Raw genomic sequence first — 16875 nt, 5'->3', positions numbered from 1 at the left:
GAATCATATTCATAATTGTTGTCTTTTTTCATTTACCAACATTATTCTATTGCGAGATATAAGCAATGGTTAACCTCTCAATCCCTCTTTGTTTTGAAAAAGTCATTCAACTCATTTGAATTAAATTTTCTTCTCCTTATGCGGAAACATTTAATAAACATTTCTACTTATTCAATCTTTGAAAAAAATAGAAAAATTGGAATAATTTATCTTATGTTTCATAGAGAAAATTTTAAAGAAATTCAATTGCCTTACCCATACATTGACTTGGGTCAAGACAATAATTCTGGAATACTCCCATTGAGTTCGTTTAACATAGTTCTATTACCTCATCTGATTAAAACATCCTAAATGAACTACGCATCTTCTCTTTTATCCTCAAATTATGGTTAAAATGTCCAGAAAACGGCATCAAAGAACATGTAAATGGTGATTCGGGTAAAATGAATGAAGACCATAATTCTGTTGGAAAAAGAAGCCACACTTGTAAAGTTCTCGCATGTTTTCCGGATTGAAAGAACCATATATTGGTGAAATTGTGGATAAAAGGGAGTGTAGGTTATAACAGATTTCCCTTCTCCCTTTGTATCAAAATATTGGATATTGTGCGGCTGTTTGGTGCAGGAACCATTACAGCTTGAAAATGAGACCTCCTACCCATGCATTTTCTTCATACTTCTCACATCTCATGTTTCTTTAGAAATGTTTTTCTTCTTAATGGTGTAGAGAACATTTAGATCAATCTAGATAGAGAGTTCTTCACTTTTAGGGCCTTCAGTTTTATCTCATCATTCTTCTACTTTGCCCCAGTATGATTTCACTTGCTCACTCGACATAGTTTCTAATATTTCTCATAAGAAGTTTTCAATTAGCATACTCCAATGACCATCTTATATTCTACTATAAGTATTCTAAAATTTGCATTGATGTTTCAAGCGAAGTAGAGGCCTTCATACCAAACTATTATAATATAAAATGAATATGAGAACAAAAAGCACAAAGAACTAGAATAAATGACACTTTTTATTAAAAGCTTTGGCTTAAATAGCCATTCAATACGCAATTACAAGTGTTAGAAAAGAGTCGTTTAGATAAATAAATGCTATGGGTAACAAAAAAGAATGGTAATTTAGCCCTTTCCATATTCAAAGGTCTCCATGATTGTTCATCAGAAAATGCAATTGAACATCAGTATCTTATGCAATCCTGCTTCTCTTGAAATTTAAAGACAAATCTATACATTATAAATTTCTAAAGCCGACAGGCCAGTTCAAAACAAGAAAAGTCAACCACACTATTGAAATGTGTTCTATGCTTTATCAAAAATGATTTAAGAGATAACTGAGATTTCTTCATCCAAAAATTCACTGCATCACTGGTCTTCAAAGTAACAATTCGGTACATAAGGAGGAGAAGACAGGCTTGCCACGCATTTGAACTGTTCCAATGAAAGATTTCAGGTCACTCCATTTGTTATAATGAGAATGTAGGTACTCAATAGCTAAAAAAAATACAAAAATAATCACCTTTTGCTGCTTGTACTTGTCCCTAACAGCTTTGAAGGAAGCTGCCTTACGCAACATATACAGGTCATGCAAGATTAGAACACATTCTTTCAATTCAGTTGATTTGTAACCCGAACATTCACTCAAAGAAGGAGTCTGCAATAGGTTCTCAACTTTGAGTATCTTGAATAATGGTTAATAGGTCTAACTATTTTAAACATCAACTTATAACACTATTCAAAAGATGAAAATACTGACCCATGGACGCACTTCAGGCGAGATAATAAATCTGGAAAGAAATACAACTGACGCCGCCACAATAGAAGGCAAAAATCTCAAACAATCGTAGTCCAGCAAACTTAGCTCAGCAAGATAGCAGCCCAAAAATTCAATCTGTGAATTTGGAGTCTGGAAGAAAAGAAAAACAATTAGTAAACAACACAATAAAACTCTTAAGACAGTGAATGAGAGTAAGTGGAGCACTTTAACTCACCATTTGGTTACCAGAAGCAACATCAGCAAACCTCCTGAAACAATAACACTCAATTAATTTCATCTCAACAGAGGTTAAATATTCATATTCACAATATTCAGCCCTTACCTGAGAAAGGTGTTGACAGTAGGATTTCCCATTTCAAACTTTAGGAACTTTAATATGTCAGCTTCCATCTCAACAACCTGCATATTTATATATATAATTAGTAACCATGAAAACCAAATTGTTAAACAAAAGACAAATCACAAACAAAGATCATTACCTCTGCCTTGTCATATGAGTTATCAGTGATATTGCAAAAATCTTCCGCACCAGGTGGGTCTATTTCCTCGTATTTGCTACGTATTAAAAAGACGCAATTTTAATTTTGAAGCATATTAAAGAGAATAAAGATTGAAATACTTAAAAACAAAATATAGGCCTTACGATGCAATGAACATGGATGATACACCCAGCAACTGAAGTCTCGATTTAGTGACAGGATTAACCGACAAAACCCTATCAATGTATGAAACAGAGAGATGAAGAGTGTCGGGGAGAAGCTTGTATTCCTCAGCTACTTCTACTAACCAGTCCACCAACATTGCTCTCATGGTTGGTGTAACTACTTTCTGAACTTTCTCAATGTAATCAACCATTGGTCTCCTCTTTTTCTGCATCTGAGAAAAAAAAGACCGAAATTAAAATTGAGATGCCTGATATTCTCAAAGGACAAAATGAAGAATTTGTTAATGTCAAGAAATCAAGATTACCTCCATCTCATGAAGATACTCATAGATGTCAAAAACAAAAGATTCATCAATATGGGGGTAAGAAGAGAGGTTGATTGTGGAAGATGGCTTCTTCACATTGGGATTCTTCACACCATGCAATTTTTCTTTGGTAGTGTTTTGAGATCCCGGGACAAGAAGATTTGGTAAATTGGGGAGTTCAGCCAAGGCAACCCTATGCCTTTTGGGGTGTTGTTTTTGAACCAAGACCACACCATTTGCCTTTCTCTTTGCGGCTGCACGAGTTTCCATCTTGCTCCTTGTGTCAGGTGAATTTGGAAGTGAGGGAAAGAACAGATCAATGGAAGAAGATGGGATTGGAGTGTTGGGTGAGGAAGAGAGATTGTTGCCATGTTTATGTAGATTGGGTAGAAAAAAAAAAAAAAGGGTTTCGAAAATGAATTAGTGTATCTGAAAATTTCGAGATTTGGAGTGACTGAAAATTTCACATTTTCGTTTTGGTTCCAAATTCAAAAGGTATAGTGTGGTTTAGGGTTTGTTTAGGAATAAAAGAGAATTTTCATATGGCGGGAAGGGCGCGCTTCTTTTCCGCCTTCTGCTGTAATCTCATGTGGAAACTGACAAATGTTTTATATATTTTTATTTTTATTTTACGTAAAATAGCTATAATATTCACTAATTTATTTTTTATATTTAAAAAAATAAATTTGACTTTCGTTCTTGAAATATAGTTATATTAATTTTTGTTATATATTTTTTTTGTTTTCCTAAACAATTTTTTTTTTCACTTAGTTTTTGTAATTTTTATAAAATTTATATTTTTTATATTTTATTTTGGGATGTAATATATTGAAACCTTTCAAAATTTATATTCCATCATACAACCACTTTTACTATGCACATAAAATAATATGCACATAAAACTATTCGTTTTTATACTTGTTTTTTATTTTCGTAAAATAGCTATAATATTCATTAATTTATTTTTTATATCTACAAATTTAAAGATGATTTTAGTTCTTGAAATATGGTTATATTTAGTTTTTTTATCTATTTTTTTTCTTAAACAATTTTAACTTATATTTGGTAATTTTTATAAATTTTATATTCTTATTACTTTCTTTTGGGATGTGATAAGTTGAAACCTTTCAAAAAAAAATATTCCATCCTACAACCAGTTTTATTAAATTTTTATTTGATAATTTAATTAAATAACTCAATTCAATATTTTATTAACTTTTAATGTTTGTAAGAAAAAAATAGAATATTAAATAGTTTTTTTTCCTTTTCTTTTAGTTGTTTCACTACTTTTAAAACTTTTATAATATATATATATATATGATTTAATTTAAATCCATTTTAATTATTTTTAAAAAGAGTAATTCAAAATCAATAACCGTATTATAAAGAAAAAAAATTAAAATTAAAGTAACAAGAAAAAAGGTAAAATACTCACAGAAAAAAGTCAAATAAAATCTTTTTAGAAAACAAAATAAAAATACACCATATTTCATTCATAAAAATTTACTAAATATAAAAATAATATGCACATAAAACTATTCGTTTTTGTACTTGTTTTTTTTTTAATGTAAAATAGCTATAATATTCATTAATTTATTTTTAATATATAAAAAATTAAAGATGATTTTAGTTCTTGAAATATAGTTATATTTTTTTTTTTTTGTTTCTTAAGCAATTTTCACTGAGTTCTTTGTAATTTTTATAAAATTTATATTCTTATTATTTTATTTTGGAAAGTGATAAGTTGAAAGCTTTCCAAATTTATATTTCAATCCTACAACCACTTTTATTAAATTTTGTTTGATAACTTAATTAAATAACTTAATTCAATGTTTAATTAACTTTTAATGCTTGTAAGAAAAAATACAGAATATTAAATAGTCTTTTCCTTTTATTTTAGTTGTTTTACTACTTTTAAAACTTTTATTATATATATATATATATATATAAAGAGAGATGATTTAGTTTGAATCCATTTAAATTATTTTTAAAAAGAGTAATTCAAAATCAATAAAGTATTATAAAGAACAAAATAAAAAATAAAATAACAAGAAAAAAGGTAAAATACTAACAGAAAAATGTCAAATAAAATATTTTTAGGAAAAAAAATCAAAATACACCATATTTCAATCATAAAAATTTACTAAAATATAAAATAATATGCACATAAACTATTTGTTTTTATATTTTTCTCCGTTAAATAGCCATAATATTCATTGATTTATTTTTCATATCTAAAAAATTAAAGATGATTTTAGATCTTGAAATATAGTTATATTTATTTTTAGTATCTATTTTTTTTTTCTTAAGCAATTTTGACTTAGTTTTTGTATTTTTTTATAAAACTTATATTCTTATTATTTTATTTTGGGATGTGGTAAGTTGAAAGCTTTCAAAATTTATATTTCCATCCTACAACCACTTTTATTAACTTCTTATTTGATAATTTAATTAAATAACTCAATTCAACATTTTATTAACTTTTAATGCTTGTAAGAAAAAATGCAGAATATTAAATAGTTTTTTTTCTTTTATTTTTGTTGTTTTACTACTTTTTAAACTTTTATAATATATATAGATGATTTAGTTTCAATCCATTTAAATTATTTTTAAAAAGAGTAATTCAAAATCAATAAAGTATTATAAAGAACAAAATAAAAATAAAATAACAAGAAAAAAGGTAAAATACTCACAGAAAAAAGTCAAATAAAATATTTTAGAAAACAAAACCAAAATATACCATATTCAATCTACATTTCTGAATTTTTACATTATATTTCATGATTGAATACTTGATTACGTCATTGGCAATAGAATATTTTCGATTGTTGTAATCAAATTTTTCTGAAACCTTGCAATTATTGACACTATGAAACCTCACTATTTTAGTTTAGAAATTTTGACAGAAATTACAAGTGTAAGTAAGTACTAACTCTATTTCAACTTGACTAAAATCTTGCAGCATTTTAATAATTTTGAAATAAAATACCTATCCAGTAAATAAGGCTAACAAGTAAATACGAGTAAAGTGGAAGTAGGGAAATGTAGCAAATGACCCTGTACAAAAATGCTGTTACAACTAGCACAGGAAATTAATATTAGAGTCCTAGAAGTATGTCCCCTATACTTTACATTCGGAAATCCAAAACACAAACTATATTGTTTGAAAAACAAGCAGCAACTTTATCACCATCTTTGCTCCAATTAACTTCAAATATTCCACCTTTTCCAGTGTATGTTTTTACAATCTTGCCTTCCTTCACGGACCATATATGCACGTATCTATCCATGGAGCCACTGGCCAGATACTCCCCATTAGGGCTGAATGCAACGGAATACACAGGATCCCTGAAACAGAAAACAGTGGATTAATTAAAATGCTAAAAATGTAATATGCAGGAACATTGATGATTTCACAATTACACCCATTTCTATATTTTTTAGTGTATCTGTTTGTCACTGTTAGAATCCTTGATCACTTCCATTATAAACATGTCATATTTTTTAATGGAACTCTTCTAAATTGTGAATGTGTCTTTTTTCTAAATCTGAGGACATATCCTGTTAATGGATCCAAAGCAGCAAGTTGATTATCCAACAACAAAAGCCTGATCTCGTTAAGAGGTGTCATATACATGGATCACACTACCATTCGACTCTATCAAAGACCAAATCTTCAGAGCACGTGTATGATCATAAACAAATTGATAAAAATTACTCTTAAATTTAGCAGTATTTTGTGGTCAGAACTAGCTTCCAACACTTTTGATCATTTTAGCCATCTTACTTGTATCTTGTGTGTGACATTCTTAATAATTTTTCATCACTTTGCAATATTGATCCCAATTATTTCAAAAAAGGAAAAGACAGTCTCTTATATGCATGTGGAGGATTCTCGACCATGGAAAGGAGAAGTTCCATAAACTCCATGGCCTTTTCCCTGGTTACAAAAAGACATAGCGGGTCTTTCCCACCAGCACAAAGGCAGTTCATCCAGTCTCTAATCATGTGTTTCATAATCCACCAATAGTTCTCTCTACAGCTGACTCAAAAACATCATCAATTATTACAGCAACAGCTACAGACTCAAGTTACATAAGCTTTGGTTCTTAGTACATTTCTCAACAAACACATCATTTTAAAATAATCCTAGTTCTTAGATTATAGATTCACATGCAACTGTGCACATGTATATGCCCCCTAGATCTTTTCACTTCTCATTTGTCACTAGAAGGATTTCGTCCCTACACAGAATTGGAAAGAAAACAGGAGCTGTATAATCGTAGCATGAAATCAAGCACTGCGTTTTTATTTCATGGGTAAAATTGACATATATATTTTCTCTTTTTGAGGCTTCTGAAAGGTTAAAACATAAAAGCCCAACACCCAAAGCAATTTTTTAAAAACCCAATGTCCAAAAATCATGAAAACATGAAAGACACTCTGTCACCTCAATTTCTCGATGAATAATGCATTACACTGATGTAATACCTGAAAAACTTAATCGTCTTCTACTCTAAGCACAAACCTTCCATTCTCATAAAATTAGTTGCGCAATAAACCACATTGAGTGATAGGATGGGCATGGAGTCGCCCAAAAGAAGAAAAAAAAAAGGTTCAAGAATTTTATAGGATAGTCTTAAAATATTAAAAATAATATTTAAAATAATTAGTTTATATCTTTAATTTCCTAACATGATGACATTTGTAGAATAATTATTATTTAGTTAGTATGTTTTTAGGTTATATAAATGTAATCTATTACCTATGAAAGGAGATATATGAACTTTAATTTATGGTCTCTGTAGTTATAGATTTTACGTATTTTAGAGAAGAATAGTTTTATGCTCCGGATCATTGAGAGCTTGCCTATTGAGTCAAACATTTTCTCCAAAACAGCAGCGACAGTATGTCTTCTTGATTTTTCCTGTCTTTACAATTTTCTAAGTTTTAATGGAGTAGGGATTATGTAGTAGAACCAGTGCAGTATTTTTAGTTCTCCAACTGATCAACATTTTTTTATGATTGTTATTTGCATGAGAATATATATTATATTTACGTAATCTTGTGAGTCTTCCACAATCTCAACCATAATCTTATTTTGACTACCTTGCTTTATCAAACAAATTTGTCACTTCTCTAAAAAAACCAGTCCAAGTCACAGTTTAAGCAATTGAAACTGAAAAATTTGCACCTAATCTAATATTGCCAAATGTACTCACTTTACCCATCAAATTTTCTGCTATACATCTTGTCAGTTACTGCTGCATTGTAGCATTCTTCACTTTCTATACCATTTAACCCACATACTTTCGCCATTCAGGACCTGGAACAACCAAGGATGATTGGAAATGATGGTTTATGTGAAAGGTTATTTTTTTAAGTTGAAAGTCCTAGTTCCTACTACTACATTGTCTGTTACATTCAATAAGTGCAATCTGATGCAGAAGGATTAATAATGCTAATGTCAAAGTTCATGGATCCTTGCACAGATATAAGGCCAGGTTGATAGCCAAAAGCCATATATAGAACAGGAAGGAATTGACTTTCCCTACACTACATCTTTTCCCTGGCTGTAAAATTACAATTGGAGTCCTTCCCTTCATTACTGTTGTCAAACACTGGTCCATGGGGGCACCAATGTTTTTCTAAATGATCTTTTTGAGGAAGCCTATATGGCCACCCCATTTAGGTATCCTTTATAACTTAGTTTGCATGCCTCATTCAATCCAATAGTGATTATTATTCTTCATCTTACTCTTGTATGCTGATGACATAATCTTGGCAACCTGAATCCTCATTTCATCAGAGCATGATGTCCTTGTTGCAACAACTTTTCAAGTTGAAAGTTATACGTAATTAAAATATTTCTTTGGACTGGAAATTGCAGAGTCATCCAAAAGTATCCACCTATCTCAAACGAAATACACACCTCAGTTACTTCTCAGACTACCTCTTTCCATGGACCCCAACCTCAAACTCACTGTTACTGACATATCCACGTACAAACACTTGATTGGCTTTTTAATGTACCTCACCATCTTCAGACCTTATATCAGGTATGATGTCAATAGGCTGAGCCAATTTATGTCAAATAATATAGCCCGCCACCTTCTACAAAATTAAAAGAATGTCCCAGACCAAGGTTAGTTTTTCCAAGCCAGTTTATCACTAAAGTTACCTGCATCAGCAGATGTGCACTGCGTTAGTTGCTCAATGACCAAGAAATCAACAAGATACTGCATTTTTCTGAGGGCATGGATCACTTGGAAATTGAAAAAAGTAACCCATGGTGTTTCATTCTTCAGCCAAAGCCGAGTACAGAGCTTGGTGTATGTTACCAGTAAGCTATAACCAAAGAAGTAACTTATATCATTTAAGTTAGTTATTGATACAAGATACTGCATTTTTCTTTGAGAGGCATGGATCTCTTGCAAATTGGAAAAAGTAACCCATGGTGTTTCACTTTTCAGCAAAAGCCAAGTACTGAGCTTGGTGGGTGTTACCAGTACATTATAACCAAAGAAGCTAATAGGTCGTTGTTAGTTCTTGATATGGTCATGGATTTCTATGATAACCACAATCAGAGCTCAAAACACAGATATTAACTGCCATTTAATCTGGGAACATGTTTACTATAGATTCCTATAGTTCAGACCAAATCCCAACACCAATAAGAAGATACCCTCATCAAAGCTCAGGTAATAAATTTGCCCAGGCCACTTATGTCCAATGCAGGATTCCTTGAAATCTTCCCCCACAGTCCAACCATGTAGGGGAGTATAAAAACATCCAATATGTTATTACAGTTTGTGAAAGTCAGATTATGATTATTCAGTTATCGTTGGTTCTTCATTACCTGCCAAAACATTTGAATTTATAGACCTCTTGGTTTCTCTCTATAGCTTAATATTTCCTATTTGTTAGCAAATGCCTATAAATCATCTCCAATTCTTCAGTTGGGTCATTACCTATTAATAGTATATTATGCATTAGCCTGGATAAAAATTGCATCCATTAATTCATACATATGCATATGCATGAGTGCTTGTGTGTGTATTTTGCTTGTGAAGCATGTTTATAGTTTCTTCACCTGTGGCCATTTAAGCTGTAGAGTACACTCCCTAGTTCCACATCCCATAGCTTTATCGTTGAGTCAAATGAGGCACTGTTTGAGAGAACAATAAGCGAAATTATTAGGGGAATACAAAATAATGAGATTTTTTGTTTATTTTAATGGTCTTGATTATGTGTACATAGGTAGAGGACAAGTAACATTTATTATGCGCATTAAGGAGTTAAAGATAAAAAAAAGTATTGATATTTTAGATATTAAATGCTTGTACTTCTCATTTAATAGTATATATTTTTAATTTTTAACCTCCACTCTCAGGACACAAGTTAACAAAACCATTTTTTCAAAACAAAAGTTTTTTCAAAAAGATACAGTTTCATATCTTGCTACTATTGCTGATTTTACATGATATTGAAAGCATATTTACCTTGCTAGCACTAACTGCTGATTGGGACTGTTGGTACCAGGGCCTGTAGGGCTCCATCGAATTGTATATATCCCCTAAAGGAGCATTGCTTTATTAGAAAGAGAATAAAGGGATCAGAAAGAAAAAGGCACACAAAGAAACATCTCTCCAAACCTTGACATGTTCCTTTAAATCATGCAAAAAGTTATCCTGCTTTAAACTCCATATCTGAAATATAGTTTCATGAAACAGTCAATTGGGTGCTGACAAATACTTAAATAATTAGTGACAATGATGTTTACCCTTCCAGAAACAGTTCTCTAGCCATGTTTCTTGTCCTAAAATGCAATAAAAAAGACATTTCCTAGAGATGCTTGTTATATATTTCTATAAAAAAACTAAATTTCATAAATATTTAGATCAATCTAGATAGAGAGTTCTTCACTTTTAGGGCCTTCAATTTTATCTCATCATTCTTCTACTTTGCCCCAGTATCATTTCCCTTGCTCACTCGACATAGTTTCTAATATTCCTCATAAGAAGTTTTCCATTTGCATACTCCAATGACCATCTTATATTCTACTATAAGTATTCTAAAATTTGCATTGATGTTTCAAACGAAGTAGAGGCCTTGATACCAAACTATTATAATATAAAATGAATATGAAAACAAAAAGCATCTATGCACAACCACTCCAATTTTTTTTCATCACAACCGTTATCTATATTATACCCTTATAATAAATTCTTTTAAAATAAAATGTATATCTGCACTTCACTGATGTATCTATGACTTATATAAATACCAAGTGAACCAAAGTGATAGTTTTCTGTTGATTACTTTTGCAGTGTGATCATCGGAGCAGGAAGCCAGCAAAGAACCTGTTGGATCCCATTTAATGGCATTAACTTCATCCTGAAACATAGGATTACAGAATGTCTGAGGAAAGATTATAACCATAACTGAATATGCTCATAGATTAATACAATGAGCATATCATTCTATTTTTTGATGGAAAATCACTGTCTTTTAAATTTAAAAGTTAGTAGTTTAACAAAATAAATCTATCAGTGGACTGGTTGACTAGGAAGAGATACCTGATGCCCAGAGAAAGTTTTGATTGGTCTATTCTCCCCAATTTTGCAAACATGTATCATTTTATCAGTGGAGCATGTAGCAAATGTAACATTGTTTCGCCAATCAACATCAAGAGTTGGGCCTGATCCAATTTGATAGTAGTTAAGATTACAAGGAAAGTCATACAAGAAATCAAAAGTTTTATTCACCAGAAGATAAGCAAAAAAACAAACTTACCAGTGTGAAATTCAAATAGTTGTTTCCATTCCCCAGTCTTTATATTCCACACTATAGCAGTCTTATCCACACTTCCACTAAGAAGATAATCCCCCTTCTTGTTCCACTTCAAGGAAAATATTGGACCTTTGTGCTTGTTTAGTGTGCTATTCAACTCCCCTAATGAACCTCAAAAAGCAAGAGGTCAGTTAACAGCAAAGAGTACAAGACCGAGGGTCACATATAATGCAAATATCATGCCAAGAAATGCATATTCATAAAATAAAATATCTAACAGCTCACCATCTCTACTCCATATTCTTGCTTGGCCATCATAGGAACCAGTTGCCAATAGTGTTCCATCTCCCTTTGTAATAAAAACCATAGCAAAAGATATTAGCTGGGGAATAAAATTGAAACACAAGTGGAAGACGAAATTCATAGTATTCTTGCTTGGCCATCATAGGAACCAGTTGCCAATAGTGTTGAAATCCCCCTTTGTAATAAAAAGCATAGCGAAAGATATTAGCTGAGGAATAAAATTGAAAGACAAGTGGAAGACAAAATTAATAGTGTTCAACTAAGGTGGGATGGAAGACCCAGAAAAGCTAAAATTAATTCTACAAAGATTTTCACGGTAAGTATGCAACCACAATAATGCTACAAAGACTTACATTCCAATCAAGTGTTGTAACATCCTTGCTTTTTTCATTGGTGCTTTCTTTAAAGTGCTGCAGCACCACAACATTTACTGGTTCATTTTGCACACCAGAGTCACAAGGTCCATCAGCAATTTTCCAAATTCGAGCTGTTGAATCTCCAGATCTGGAATAGTTAATCAAACAAACATTGACATATTGGCTAATTTTAACTAAATTTGATAAGAGGAAAAAAGGGATAGCTGTTCATACTGTTTGCTAAGTGTTGATCCTGCATAATTACCATCATAAACTGAGCCACTTCATCATTTAGATTATTTTAATACATAAAATATTTACTTCAAAATTAATTTATGATAGAAAACAGCTTGTATTGTTGCTGCTGGCCAAATCACACTGTCATACTCTGTGTTTCTTAAGTAGGTTTAAGTTATAGTATTATTGAATGTATAAATAAGATATCCTATTTTTATGTTAGGAAAGAAATGAAATATGACTCAAATTCAACACTGGATCAAAGTATTAAAATTTGAGAATTTGCGAATTTCAATCAATCTGAAGTACAAACCCATGGTCAAAACTTAAAAATCAAGAGAATGGTTGTCATAACAAGCAAACTGTCCAATTGTATACTGATATATCACTAGTTCCTTCGACTTATAAACATTAAGAAACTAAATCTTAAATTCGTGATAGCTAGACAGTATTATTATGTATCCTATTACGAAGGTTGTCATATGGAACTTATAAAGCACTGTTTCAAACTTGGAAACAACCAGCAATTCATGAATATAAGAATAGAGGGCAGGCAACAAAAGGAAGAGAAAGAAGAAGAGCTATTGTCTTCAAAATAGAATGGATTAACAGGGAAAAGATACTTTTGAGAACAAAATGTGTTTTCTTTACAAAGTGGCTTGTACTCACCCAGACGCAAGAAGCGGAGCTGATGGATTCCAAGCACAGGCAAAAACCTGCCAGGAATGAAATAACTTTCAATAAGCCTCACAATGGGAGGAGAAACGGAAGATAAGAAAACAGATAAGTACAAACCTCTGATGTATGGCCTTTCAAAATTTTTACATCATCACATGGAGTATCATTAGGCGACGACATGGGGCTCTGTGAAATCTCCATTGGCTCAGGCCCTGTGCCATAAAAGCTTTACTTTTTCCCTTGTCTAATATAATATATTGATAAAGATTGATAGCTGATGGGAAGAAAACTAAATAAAACATTATACATCAATATTTACCTCCATGTGCTCTATTGTTTAGATTTTCAACAGTAATCTTATCTTCCTGTTTCTCTGTAAGGTTTTGATCGGTATGTTGTGTTTCTTTATAATCATCCTTTGGTTGCTCCTTCTCTTTCTCTAACCTTATTTTTTCCAGTCTCTGTTCATTTTCCTTTTCTTTCCTCTCCTTCTCTTTTTCCTGAACATGTTCCCTCCTTGCGTTGTCGTGAGTCGAGCCATTCACTATTTTATTCGATTCGGATTTATGTTGACGTAGATTTTCTTTTTTGGCTTTTACTATATTGTGCAGCTCATTGGGCTCCTTTGTGATAAGATCCAGAGGTTGTAGAAACGAAAAATCCTCATCCATGTCAGCATCACTCTGGAGACCTAACACAAACACCAATCAGCTTAAGGTCCTCGAGCAATGCATTCACTATGTTCATGTTAGTAACAATGACTTGAACATACAATAACATATCACTAAGATGAACAGCAAAAATTAAAAATGCTTACACCACTCAGGTTGGCTTCCAGCTCAAGATATTGAATGCCTTTCTGTATGAATGTAACAAGAGCACCCGGTGGAACCACATTATCATCATTTTTGCATCTATCAATCCCCGCTTCATACCCGAATGCAAATGCAGAATGAGTAAAACCTGAAACAGAGCAGCCGCAGAAAATATGAGAAGATTCAACAGGGGGGGAGGGGGAGAGAGACACGTTATCTTCATTATATTTTTCCTCGTTAACAAATCATAGTACAGGAAAAATGATATGATATGTAACTATGAAATAACGGCAATTACGGAGATGACACGATAGTAAAATAATAATTACCCTAATGTCACAAACATAACCGAATCCACTAACTTTCTAGAAACCATGGTTTCGAATAATAAATTATATCAAATGAGAATTTAAAACGACTCTTCATTTAAACTGGTTGACAAAAGTAATGATAAAAAGTTTTCGGTTCACAAAAGTGAAGCAAAGAGAATGGAAGCTAAAATGGAAGAGTTCCTCCTAACTAAGTTTCCGTGATAGATGTTGATATTGATGAGTTTGTAATGTGCGAGAAAAAAGCGAAAAAGTTAAAAAAAAAACGAAATAGATTAGGAAAAGGACGAGCCTGATTCGTGAAGGTAACGGAAGACTAAGTAGTTCAATTCAGTGGAAGTGATTGAGATCATTGTGATTGGGGATCAGTTTGTTTAAGGGAATAGCTTGAGTGGCTCAAGTGTTAAATGCAGAGAAAATGGTCGAAGAAGAGGTGGTGCTGGTGGGTTGGGGTTTGGGTGGATACCGGGTCGCAATCACGTTTGGGCTTTTCTATTTCTTACCATTAAACTTTGGGCTTCTTTTTCTGGCATCCCATCGTTTTCCTTTTCTATATTTTTTAAATATTAAATTTAACTTTCTAACATTATTTCAAAGTGGTCTGAACTGTTGTAAAATTCTGAATATAATGTTTTTTATTACGTGTTGTAGAGTGTTTTTTAATACTTATATTTTTCATAATTTTATAGTATCTATTATATTACTAAAAGTAATTATTTTTGTTTTATTTTATTTTAGAAGGTATAATTCGAAATGAGCTCAATAATTTTTTCAATCAGACGTCCTAAAATTCGTCACCGTGACTTTAATACACAATTAATTAAGCTTGTTTTAAAAAACAATTAGTTAGATAACATTATTTATTTTCTTAGTTGTGCAAACTTTACTTTTTTATTTCTACTCCTAAAAATGATTTATTTTAGCTTTTGTATATTTTAAAACGAGAAATACGAAATGTTTTTGTATTGTTGATTAATTTGTGATGATTTTTTTTTGCTGGGTGAATGAATAATAAGTCCTTTCCAGAAAGCCAATAGTTTCGCAAGTAGTAGGCCTGACCTCCAATCCAATACCACTGTTTCCCTCTCCTCTCCTCTCAAAATGTCCGACCCGGTAAACGCACCCGCGCCCCAATCGGAGCAAGACTCCAGCCCGACGCCGCAGTTGCTCGACCAAGACCAACCCCTCGCCGCCGCTGCCAAGCTCGGCCCCGCCAGCGTCTCCTTCACCATATGGCCTCCCACTGGGCGCACGCGCAAAGCCGTCATCGACCGCCTAATCGAAACCCTATCCTCCCCCTCCGTCCTCTCCAAGCGCTACGGGACAATGCCTCCCGACGAGGCTTCCGCTGCAGCGCACCAGATCGAGGACGAGGCCTTCGCCGTCGCTGGCGGCTCCTCCACCTCCGATAGCGACGGGATCGAGATCCTCCAGGTTTATTCCAAGGAGATCAGCAAACGGATGCTCGACACCGTCAAGTCCAAAGCCACCGCCGGCTCTCCCACCGTCGATAACGGCGTTGCTCAGACTCTTACCTCCGAAGTTGCTCCTACCCCCGCCGCGGAGGGCGATTCTGTCGCTGCTGCTGAGTCCGAAACCTGATCATTCGGGATTATAGAATATTATCTTAGGGTTCCCTTGCTGAGGGTTTATATTTTATTGTTATATACTCTGATGATGTTCTATCTGTAAAACTAAGTTTATTTGTCGTGCAGCCAATTTTCATCATATATATTCCCTTGAACATCTTTGGATTTTCTTTGTCTCCTCCAAACATTACTGTGTGTCTCTGTCTTCGGTGCGTATTTATTGTTGTTGCTAATTCTCGTCTTCCATTGGTTTGGTACACCTGCAATGCAAGTCATGAAACTGTTTATGGATGCTTAAACTTTGTTACTTAACTGCTTCAGTATTTTCCTCTCATATGCATCTATGGTTTTTTTGTTTTTTAGCTTGCTTATTGTTTTCTTATTTATATTGGTAGTGATTTGGAATTAGATATACAACGAGGGAATGTAGTTCAGAGTTGTTAACTGTGACCTGCGAGTAATGAGTAATCAATGCTGATGTTTTATTTATAAAAAGGATAAATTTCCTGGAAGTTAGAGTTACCACTGAATCGAATTCTATATTCTTGTGTGGCAGGTTACAGCAAAGCATGTGTGATGTAGACCTGGGGTTTAAAGTGAAATGTGGTATTATTGGAAAGGGATCATGGGTTTGGAGGTGTGTGTGTGGGTGTGGGTGGGAGGGACTTCCTTAGATCAAAATCTGAAAAGACTTCAGGATTTCTATCTAGTCCCAGATGGGAAGGGTGTATCCTTCAGCCCTTCTTTAGGAATAATTAAGATTAACTCATAAATGGTAAGGCTTCACTATTTTGATGAAACTTACTTTAGAACACATAATTATAGGACCCCAGAAATTGCCATGTTCTAAGAGAATGTAGTTCATAGGTCTGCATATCATTCATATATATAGATTCTTATTTTGATAAGAAGTATCTACTGTCTTTGCGATTTCTAATTTTCTTAAGGGAACTTGACTAGTCACCATTAGAGGAGTCTCCCCTTCAATCTTGAGACATTGTTTTAAAAGATTGAATTTAGTA

General features: G+C 32.8%; 3 protein-coding genes across 4 annotated transcripts; 1 reads left to right on the top strand and 2 right to left on the bottom strand.

Annotated features, from left to right (window-relative positions):
* Nucleotides 1–1005: 1005 nt before the first annotated feature.
* LOC137822752 (putative cyclin-A3-1) lies at nucleotides 1006–3140 on the bottom strand. The gene is made up of 8 exons (XM_068627743.1): nucleotides 2754–3140; nucleotides 2428–2660; nucleotides 2264–2339; nucleotides 2107–2183; nucleotides 1999–2032; nucleotides 1764–1913; nucleotides 1527–1661; nucleotides 1006–1438 (listed from the first exon to the last, which is right to left on the bottom strand). Exons 1-8 carry the CDS (start codon nucleotides 3021–3023, stop codon nucleotides 1373–1375), a joined length of 1041 nt encoding a protein of 346 aa, XP_068483844.1. The 5' UTR covers nucleotides 3024–3140; the 3' UTR covers nucleotides 1006–1372.
* Nucleotides 3141–5697: 2557 nt separating this feature from the next.
* LOC137821286 (WD40 repeat-containing protein HOS15-like) lies at nucleotides 5698–14785 on the bottom strand. Of its 2 annotated transcripts, none has more exons than XM_068625801.1 (14): nucleotides 14557–14785; nucleotides 13938–14083; nucleotides 13440–13803; nucleotides 13238–13332; nucleotides 13112–13158; nucleotides 12203–12353; nucleotides 11832–11895; nucleotides 11550–11708; nucleotides 11333–11454; nucleotides 11076–11150; nucleotides 10409–10462; nucleotides 10256–10329; nucleotides 9847–9921; nucleotides 5698–6101 (listed from the first exon to the last, which is right to left on the bottom strand). In XM_068625801.1, the coding sequence occupies exons 1-14, from the start codon at nucleotides 14615–14617 to the stop codon at nucleotides 5882–5884; spliced, it is 1707 nt and encodes a 568-aa protein (XP_068481902.1). In that variant the 5' UTR covers nucleotides 14618–14785; the 3' UTR covers nucleotides 5698–5881. The 2 variants fall into 2 exon arrangements, with proteins under 2 accessions (XP_068481902.1, XP_068481903.1); XM_068625802.1 differs by having other exon boundaries at nucleotides 13440–13811; nucleotides 14557–14733.
* Nucleotides 14786–15211: 426 nt separating this feature from the next.
* On the top strand, nucleotides 15212–16010 carry LOC137821155 (MFP1 attachment factor 1-like). Its single transcript, XM_068625619.1, has one exon. The coding sequence runs from the start codon at nucleotides 15366–15368 to the stop codon at nucleotides 15864–15866; it is 501 nt and encodes a 166-aa protein (XP_068481720.1). The 5' UTR covers nucleotides 15212–15365; the 3' UTR covers nucleotides 15867–16010.
* Nucleotides 16011–16875: the final 865 nt, after the last annotated feature.

This window comes from Phaseolus vulgaris, chromosome 9, assembly GCF_000499845.2.
Source record: "Phaseolus vulgaris cultivar G19833 chromosome 9, P. vulgaris v2.0, whole genome shotgun sequence".
NCBI classification, from domain to species: domain Eukaryota; kingdom Viridiplantae; phylum Streptophyta; class Magnoliopsida; order Fabales; family Fabaceae; genus Phaseolus; species Phaseolus vulgaris.
This window is presented reverse-complemented; position numbering and strand designations above follow the sequence as displayed.

What these genes read in the sequence shown, in the direction of transcription:
- LOC137821155 (XM_068625619.1), top strand. Translation starts at nt 15,366, where the DNA reads ATGTCCGACCCGGTAAACGCACCCGCGCCCCAATCGGAGCAAGACTCC.
- LOC137821286 (XM_068625801.1), bottom strand. Translation starts at nt 14,617, where the DNA reads ATGATCTCAATCACTTCCACTGAATTGAACTACTTAGTCTTCCGTTAC. An exon ending in GCTCCGCTTCTTGCGTCTGG is followed by an intron (nt 12,354 to 13,111) that starts GTGAGTACAAGC and finishes TAACTATTCCAG; the next exon opens with ATCTGGAGATTCAACAGCTC. An exon ending in CCGATGATCACACTGCAAAA is followed by an intron (nt 10,463 to 11,075) that starts GTAATCAACAGA and finishes ACTATATTTCAG; the next exon opens with ATATGGAGTTTAAAGCAGGA.
- LOC137822752 (XM_068627743.1), bottom strand. Translation starts at nt 3,023, where the DNA reads ATGGAAACTCGTGCAGCCGCAAAGAGAAAGGCAAATGGTGTGGTCTTG. An exon ending in TCATCCATGTTCATTGCATC is followed by an intron (nt 2,340 to 2,427) that starts GTAAGGCCTATA and finishes TTTAATACGTAG; the next exon opens with CAAATACGAGGAAATAGACC. An exon ending in ACAAGTACAAGCAGCAAAAG is followed by an intron (nt 1,439 to 1,526) that starts GTGATTATTTTT and finishes TCATTGGAACAG; the next exon opens with TTCAAATGCGTGGCAAGCCT.